Source organism: Chaetura pelagica, unplaced genomic scaffold (assembly GCF_000747805.2).
Source record: "Chaetura pelagica isolate M959 unplaced genomic scaffold, ChaPel_1.0 scaffold132, whole genome shotgun sequence".
NCBI classification, from domain to species: Eukaryota; Metazoa; Chordata; class Aves; order Apodiformes; family Apodidae; genus Chaetura; species Chaetura pelagica.
Genome location: NW_009952709.1, coordinates 2,800,893 through 2,810,489, shown reverse-complemented (window position 1 = coordinate 2,810,489; position 9,597 = coordinate 2,800,893). Strand labels below are relative to the sequence as shown.

General features: G+C 42.3%; 1 protein-coding gene across 1 annotated transcript in view; it reads right to left on the bottom strand.

Moving 5' to 3' along the window:
- The window catches only part of PAPPA (pregnancy-associated plasma protein A, pappalysin 1), a 182,973-nt gene that overhangs the window by 151,225 nt on the left and 22,151 nt on the right, over positions 1-9,597 (bottom strand). Inside the window, exon 2 of the mRNA XM_009994319.1 lies at positions 3,798-4,866. Coding sequence (XP_009992621.1) covers positions 3,798-4,866 — 1,069 coding nt within the window. The remainder of the gene's footprint in view (positions 1-3,797; positions 4,867-9,597) is intronic.

Genomic DNA, 9,597 nt, shown 5'->3' with positions numbered 1-9,597 from the left:
AATTTGCAAAATTTATTAAAATAAAAAAAAAAAAAAAAAAAAAAAAAAGAAAAAAAGAAGAAAAAAGAAAAGAGGCAGATATTCTTGGATAAAGCCTGCTGTGTGGCTAATGATAACCAGTCCTTTGGTTTTTCCCTGTAGGGTATTAAAAAAGAGAAGAGATGATCTAGTTGGTACCACAATGTTTACAGCATTTCTGCTGAGCAGCTCTGAGAGCAGAGTCCCCACCCATCAGTGCTGTCCCTCTGAACTGTCCCTCTGGCAAACTTCTGTAAGGATAGGCCATTGTACTTAAATTGCAGTGCACCAGCATCCCCACTACCTGACTGTGGCACAGAGTCTCAACTCTTTGGAGGAAAATATTTTTGGAGACATGCCTGAAAGAAGGGGTGGGAACAAACAAACAAACAAACCCTTTGATGCTGGGATCAGCTCTAAAGTCACCATGATTGCACCACTACAGTGGCTGAAGGACACCTTTACAGTACCTGAGCACTGTGTACATGGTGCCAAAAGGATCACAAAAAGCTTATCATGCAAATGGGAAGTGTCTTGAATTTGTTCCAGTGATATCACATGTGGTTGCACTTAGTCAAGAATCATAGAATCATTAAGGTTGGAAAAAAGCTTTAAGATCATCAAGTCCAACCATCAACCCATCACTACCATGGCCACTAAAACATTTCCCAAAGTGCCACTTCTGCACATTTTTTGAACCCCTCCAGGAATGGTGACTCCGCCACTTCCTGGACACCCCTTTCCACTTTTTCAGGTTGTTTTTTGTTTGTTTGTGTTTTGGTTTGGTGTTTTTTTTGTTGTTGTTGTTGTTATTTTTTTTTCCTAAAGAGATATCCACAGAGCTTTTTGTAACAAGACTCACAGCAACTTTGTCCCAGTATGGAGACTTGATGGACCAGGACTGAGACAGTCAGAAGAAAGAAAGTGACTGGAAAGTGACACATCTTCCTTTGGGAATGAAGACACTGAAGAAGGATTCTGTCATAACAGCACTAATCAAGCATTAGCACTTTTTGCTTAGTTCCAAAGGACAAAAGTATTTAAGGAATAAACACTGACATGGTGAACAGCTGGATACAAGTGCTGACAATAAAGATGTAGGAGGAACAAAACCCAGTAGCATCTGAGGGCCCTTCCAGTACCATGGAAGCTGTGAAGAATCTTTAGACCCTAAAGCTCAAAAAACCTTTTTTTTGGTACCATTTCGTCTTTTTTCCACTTTTATTTGATGCCTCACCAGACTGAGGGCTCTTTTCCCTTCTGCCATTGTTAGACTGAATTTTGGCAGTGGAAATACCTGGAATTAGATGTGAGCTTTCAGTGGCGGTGGTGATGTCTTCATTGATGTGGTGCAAGGCCTGCACTAGAGGGGACTGAAGACTCTTTGCCAATGAAAGTGATGACAAGAGGGGATGGTGATGCAAAATGGGCCCAGATGGTGCCAACTGAGTCACAGATTTTGACTGAGTCACTAATTGGCATGGAAATCTCTCTCTGGGGATAATGCTGAGGGCAATACCAAAGCCAAACATAGGGTTTGAATCTTCATCCTTTTAGTCAATGAAGGCTTGAGTGCCAAAGCCACTCCCCTAGACCTGTATTTGTTAGCCTAAATACTCAAAGCAGTGTTCAGCCTTAGAAACCTCATTGACCAAGTCCACAGCCCTAACTGCTGTATGTTGCCACAGAGTGCAAAAACCACCTTAGTGGTGGGTATGAGCTCATCCTAAGCGTGTGATCCAACAAATAAAGGCTCTGCTTCTCTTCTTGGTTTCATTACCAATCACCAATGCTGCATCCAAGTGTCTGTGAAAAGACAAATAAATGAAACTGAACTGTTGGAAAAAAAGTCTGTGGAGGGTCTATAGGCTTTCTCAGGCTCTACACTGTGAAAGAGGATCTTCAGGCCTCCCTAACTGACTTAAGTGTCTTAGTCAAGATGAGGTTTCTCAAGCCAAAATGGGCATGTAGAAGGTCTGTGAGTTCAATGCCATGAAATCCGAAAACCTCCAACAAATTCAGTAAGGTAGATATCTCAAAATGGAACATACAACATGTATGAGAAGTAACTGCTCTGTAAAGGTAACTTAAGATTTTGGAACTAAATTCCTTGCTCGGGTTTGTGCAAGTAGAACCTGTGCAGCAAAAAGACTTCATTTGAAGTAGAAATGTCTTGGTATGTCAGAATAACATTAAGAGACAGTCTTTAATCTGTCAACTAAAATTTACTTGGCTTTACTTATTTCATTTTGTATGGATATTATGCCGGTCACAGAACAAGTGATAAAAGGGTACTATCAGATTAAAAATAATGTATTTTTCTAAAAATTGTCATAGCTGTTATAACTAACACCTCAAGTTCTCAGAACCATAGTGTTAAAACATTCCAATTTGCATGATGCCTTTGAGGATACTTGCTTAGTTGTGTTCCTCTCCAGTTGAACAGTATTGAAAGATTGGTATTTTTCCTTTCAATATTTTCAATCATTAGTATTTAAAGTATTTCCTCATTTGAGATTTGTTCACTGGTAACAGCCTGAAGTCAAGCTGAGCTGTAAGGATTTTTTAAAAAACAAACTCACTGGAGTTTAAAAAAACAAACTGGAAAGGAAGCATTTCTTTGCAGCTTAATTATGTGTATTTAAAGCTCCAGTAGAGCTGATAATGTGGTTTTAAAACTTCTCTCTCTAAGGAAGTTACAAATATAGCCTGAATTGCTATAATGGAAGGGGCTCCAGAACACCTCGTACTTTCCTTCTTAATGTGAACTTCAGTGTTGACAACACAGGGTGTTCTGACCATCTAAAAGTTTCCCCTCCTGATTCTATGAATTGTCTTAGAAAACCTCTCACATGGAATAGAGACAACAGAATTTCAGCTTTAGCCTTCATCTTCTGTGTCTTTGTATTTCTAACTCATTCACAGGGAACACTCTTTTTACTTAAATACTGACTCTTTTCTGAAGATGAGCAAAAGCAAGTTGGGGTAATTGTAGGCACGTGATACTCAACTGATGTGAGTTCTTCAAGGATGCCCCTCTTCAAGCTACAACACAAGGAAGCCTTTAACTGAGGATCTTATAAACTCACATCTACCCACAGAAATTTGCCCTGCCATTTGCAATGAAGTGGCATTACTCCTGTTTTCATAGATATGAAAAGAGGCACAGAAGAGTTCAATTACCAACCCAGTGTGTGTAACAGCACTGCCAGGAACCTGGGACCCACCTCCCTTCTCATAAATCCCAGACTCGGCTGCCCCTCTCCACCAGTGCTTACAGAAAGCTGCACTCATAGCTTTAAGAATATAGAATAACCTACCTTCCTTCAAAGAAGTCTTACAGAATAAAGTCTACCTAAGACTATTTATGTTCTGTTCCATGCCTGAGGGGTTCTTCACTCTCCAAACACATATGAGCTTTCTATGACATCCAATCCCCACTCCTAAGAGTCTGTGGTTGAATCAACTGTGCAGTGTTACAGTATACTGCTCAGAACCAACAACTAACAGGTCTCCCAAGGCTGGCTGCTTTGGTCTTTAGCACTGACTTTTCTTTAGCCAAGAAAGAGAATACCTATCCAACGTTAGGGTGCTATTGCAACCGTTATGGAGATCTCATGAACGAGAACTAAATACTATCAAAAGAATAAATATATCAAGAACTCTAAAGCCCATAATGTCAATAACACAAGAGTTCAAAAGCAGCAAGCTGATCAATACCTAGACACATACTCATTAAGATGAACATCAAAGGCTTGTTTGTTTACGCATTTGCCTACCTGTAAGGAGAGTATGGGTCAAAGCAGGTCTTGGTGACTTCTGTTATCTCTGGGTTACAGCATTCCCCACCATCAAAGTTATATCTCTCGTAATTACAATCCATGTCACACACACCGTTCTGCTTCTTCTTGTTGAAGAGCGTGTGGCGGACGTGCCGGCAGTCCCCGCCGTCATAGCCAGTCAAGGTGTGGTTGCACTCAGGATCACAGTTCTCATCCCCGATCTTGCTAATATCACAGTTGGCCAGGATGAGTCGGTGGCGAAGGGAAGAGTTCTTCACCTCCAGCACCTCCAGCTCCCAGGTGATGTTGTAGCGGCTGAAAGCCTCATTTAAATGCTGATGCTGGAACTCAATCTGCTGCCGGCTGACGGTGGGGTTCTGGTGCTTGTCATCGTAGAGATTTACCACACGATAGCGAACGATTTTGTTGCGGCGGAAGCTGGGGAGCTTGTTGTAGCTGGAGATCACGTCTGTGTTGTCACAGACTGTCTGTCCGCAGAGAGGAGGGTCTAGGCTGGTATCCAGCAAATAGCCATGGTGATAGCTGAACTTGCTCTGAGGACTGCTGCCATCCTTCATGGGAGACCAGGTGTTTTTCACATTCAGTAAACTGTCTTGAAGAACTAGCTGAGGTAGAGACATGTCTTGTCTGTGAATTGCCTGACCCATGTCCAACAAGATCTCCTTCTGAGACCGGGCTGTCCTCCAGAGGCTTAAGTGCTCTACGTAACCCCGATAGTTCTGGTTCAGGGCATTTCCTCCAACCATGAGCACCTTGCACTTCAAGGTCAGAAGACTGAAGATGCTGCCCACTTGCTCTCCACTCGTGGCCACCTGGGCACCATTCACATAGAGTTTCATCAGGTGCCCATCGTACGTGGCAGCCAGATGCACCCACTGGTTGGGGAGGTAGCTGCGATGTGCTGCAATGGTGGTCACTTTGCGAGCACGGTCCGTCTTCAGAGAGAAGAAATAGCGGGGGTCTCTGTTCCCCTGGTCACTGACGGTGTTAATCCCCAGGACCCATCCTCGGTCACGGGAGGTGTAAGAACATTTGTCATACAGTCCTATGTGCCCCCAAAAAAGAAATATGAATAAATGAGGATGACAGAATCAAGAAACTAGTCTTTAAATTGTATAAATATATCTCTCTATATGTATATACACACACTCACCTGCATACGTTAGAAAGTCAGTGTACAAGAAAGACATTCAATCATCTAGTGCATGATCGTGGGAGGTCGTGTTAAGACTTACCAGTGGTGGGTACAAACAGGATTTCCATTTCCTGACAAATTCCTGTCAGTAAAATGTTGTATTGTGCATTTGGTTCTTACCTTTACTCCAACCATACATCCCTGGTTGAAAGTAAAAACAGTCTTGAGAAACAGTCCCTGCTGATCTCACTCATACCTTACACCCCTGAGCCCTGTATCTAAGAAAGTCTAGAGGAGAATTAAATATAAAATCTAAATACTGCACAGTGAGCACCTGCAATGATCTTGGCAGGTTCAAGCACCCAAATCCCAAAAAGAGTGCACGGGGTGTGTTCAGGCTACCTTCACAATTCATACCCTATAAAAACCAGTAAGGAACCAGCATACACTGGTATGCTGGATGTCGTGAACAAGGTATATACCACACCAGGAAAGGGCAAAATACACACGAGCGGACAACACATTCAGAAAGATCCCTGCTCCCTCACACACACACTTACTAACAATTTGGTGCACTGCAGAGAATATTCAGTAATGATTTCTCTCAGAAAGTGTGGATCCGCACCCGAAGAAGCTCTCTCACCCAGTCACCAGACAGATTCAAGGGGTGGGAAGAGCTCACTCCTCCTCAGTTTGGGACATAAGGTTTAGCAAGCAGAAGACATAAGCTTCCAACTTTCAGTCCTCAAAGACCAAGAGCTGCAGGGACATACCTCAACTGAAGAAGGAATTGTTAGAGCCTTCAGCACCAAATGGCCCTTCTACTACCAGCATATAGAAAACAATCCTTCCCCTAAGCCTCCACTTCCAAAAGCCTAAACGAATATCATAAATCTCTGACAGTTCAGTCCACATGAAAAGACTAAATATCCCCTTACCTCACCCCTGCACCCTAACCCTCCCAGCACTACAAGCAAATAACATCTTCTGCTTCTAAGTTGCTCAACAGCCATCTGTTAACAATCACTCATTAACAGTGCAGTCTTGTCTAGTATCAACAGAGCAAAGGTTACAGGAGCATTCACTGTATTTTTCCTCCCCTCTCCCAGCACCCATGTTCCCCCCTCTCTTCACACCCTTCCCCTCTCCTCCCCTTGTAAAAAAAAAAAAGTCTTCTGATGGGAAAGTTAAAAAAAAAAAAATAAAAATTGAACAGGCCTTTTTTTCTGCACACTGGTATTTTGCTAGGGACTCTGAGTTCCCCCTTTTCCTGTTTCCTTTGGAAGAGAGATCCCAGAGTTCGGAAGGTAATGTGTTTATTCATCTGTAGGGCACACTCAGTTCAAAACCTTTTCAAGACCAGTTTCTCATTTCTACTGCTACTTCTGATCATGAGAAAAGACAGAAGGAGAACCAGGGAGGGAAAAAACAAATATGCTAAAAAATGACATTTGCTAGGATGGATATTTACCTGAGAAGCTCATTACATTAAAGACAAAGCTACCAATGACCTTCTGAAGTCTAGTTTTTAAGTGGTTTTTAATTTTTCTGTATGGAATACTCTTACAAAGCATTGATTTTCAGATGCATGAAAGCTGATAAACACCTGCATTTTATGAATCTCAAATTAAGGGATTGTCCAACGCTAGTGGGTGGATAATACTGCAATGAATAAGAAGACAGCTGGCAAGAAAACTCCCTCTTCCAACTAAATGATAAAAAAGTTATAAAAAAATCCCAACTTATTGCAATAAGACCATTTGAGCTGGTCAGACATTTTGTAAGAGTGTTTCTGCCTGCCAAGAAGTGCCAACATGGTGAGAGCAGAAAAAATGATGCAGAATTAGGCTAGTCACAACAATTTTATCTGAGAAGCTGCAGGTCTTCAAGACGTCCAGGAGAACCCCAAGGCCTCCCTCAGCTGTTTTGACTGAAAGCAGAGAAAGTCAACCCATCTCAGTCATGCTCCCCACCATCTCTTGCCCCCTTTGTTGCCTGGTGACTGAATTCTCCAGGCCTGGGGACCACAAGCATCTGCACTCTCCACAGCTGCTCCACCTGCTTCTTAAGGCATCCAAGATCCCTGCTGTTGGACTGACAGCAGGAAGTCTTGGACCAGGTTCCTGGGGTCTCCAGCTCTGGGGAAGTCCACTATGCAGTCTTTAAGGGTCAAGTTTTTTGGCTTTTTGTACTGACCCAGGCTGGAAATTTTCCCACAAAGAACTAATAAATTATTGTGGAATGGAAATTCAGTTTCCTAGCCAGCATTAAAGAACATCTTCCTCACTCTCTGAAGTTCTGCATGATGCTAGTGATTGACCTCAGCTGAACAGATGGAGCTGCTGGAGGAATACTACAGAATAGTAGCAATCCTCCCTTGCCTTTGAGCATTTAAACCCTGATGTGATGCAACGTGTCTTGAGTTTGGCTCAAACAGCTGCCATCAATTCAAGATTTACAGGGAGCCAAAGGAGGGCAGAAAAGAAAAAACAGTGACAATAGGGACACCATGGAACATGCCAGTATGAAAGCTGCTGAACTAAAACATTCTACTATTCCCGTTCCTTACATTTGCTAGTTTAGGGCAAAGGTCATGACTGAATCCATATGCCACGTACAGTGTTCTTTTCTCAAACTTTTACTATTACAGACAGCCAACTCTTGATGAAAAGGTGGATTGAACACAATCCCTTCAGCAGCCAGACTTATTTTATTCGTAAGAGAAAGGAAAAAGGGTAAGAAAAGGGATAAGGAACCCACACTCCCTATAACTCACAAAGTTGTACCAGGTCTTTTCATGACCTCCTTTTGCTTGTGTGCTGCACCTACTTTCCCAATCCTGCACTTACTTTTGGCTTTAGACTAATAATCCTCTGGCTAAGGGAGTGTCACTTTTCCGTTTTGTCCCCAGCACAATGAAACTAATTTCAGCTGGGACTCTGGATGTCATAATAAAAGAATTTATTACTTCTTCTATGACAACTAATAAGGGCAAAGCCATTGGAAGAGGGACGTGAAATAATTGCCAGAACTTCTGAAAACTGAATAATTTGATGTTTTCACAATTTATTTCAATTTAGTAAAAGGTTCCATAGACATGAGTTATTTCTCAGACATAATTAAGAACATTTTAAACAAGAAGAGGCCTCTTTTACCCCAAAAAAGGCTGGTTTTGAGCAAAATCACCCCTCACAATGGTTGACACTCCGCATTTCAAAATTCAGCTGTGACCACAACCAACATTTGCATGAAAAACATAGATTCTCATTTACACTGAGAATTCTTTACAATAATGTGGTAAAGGACATTTTTTGCTACTTAATATCCCTTTACAAACCAAAAGTGGTGTAAAGAGGCCTCATGGTAAATGAGACTCAAGACAGTGACTGAAAAACCACAATTTGGCGAATATGCCTGAAGTTTCTGAGCCAAGAAATGGTGTGAAATAAAACTGATGTTTGTTTTCCCCACAGCAATTAGATTAAAAAAATATGTACAAGTTTCATACAGCAGCAAACAGTTTTCCTCACTTCTCCTTGCCTTGAGTTGCTAGAAAGGGACAGAGCTACAGCTGAGAAGAACACTGACAGCCCTTCTAACTCCTTAGTCTGAGTATTTTTTTCCCTGTAAAGCTCCAAGGGATTTAAATGGAATTTTATCTTCTATTAAAAAACAGAAGAGGTGCTAGTTCAGCTTTCCAGAGGCATTGGTAACCTTCCTTCCCCACAAAGCAGTGAGTTGCTTTTCAGACAACTCTGAAGAAGAGCATGAACAAAGTAAGATGCTACATTCCTTAGCCAGAGAGAGACTTTGATGGCCCATGAGGCTCCTCCCAGTCCCGTGATGTTTGTCCCTTACAGGAAAAGTAGATTCTTAGACATCAAAAGAGTGGGCAAAGCTGGAAAATTAAACTCCTAAGATCCAAAGCCAAACATGGAAAACCAGAAATACAGTCTCTCTCTTTTTCTTAAAAGTGAAATTTCAGTTCTCTAGCTACTGATCCACAACTGCTCCAGAATACAACTGTCCATCTGACCTCTTCCAGGAGGCCCTAAAGCAAGACCAGTGTTGGATTTGCAACCCAGTTTGTTCTCAGGACTTTGCTGGGGACTTAAACAGAGCCACGTCCTTTCATGGGTCCCCTGTGCTGGACAGGGTTCGGCAGCAGGAGCACAGCATGTAGCATCAGCTGCTGAACTTCTGGGAGAAAGTCCTGGGTGAGGACACAAGGCATTGCTGCAACCAAGCTGGTAATGCTGAGAATGGAGAAGATGTTTATCAACAGCAGCCACAGAGGAACGGGAACTCACAGCTAGAGGCTGTAGCTGCTGGAGTCTTAAGTAGCTCTTTCTGTGGGCAGATTTTGAAAGTAGAGATTCAGAAGTAGCCCATGCAAGCTGCTGTAATCCACTTAATATTATCAATAACAGACTCCAGGCCTCCCTCCCTCACTTCAGTGCAGTTTCTTGTGTCTTGGTAACAGCGATCTTCCCGGTAATCAGCCCAGCCATAGAATTACATAAGATTGTAATGCTTTACGCAGAAAAAATTCCCTCACTTTGCTGAGCAATGGAAAGCCAAACAAAATTAAAAAAAAAAAAAGGGGGGGGGGGGGGGTGAAAAGGACTTGTTACGCTTTCC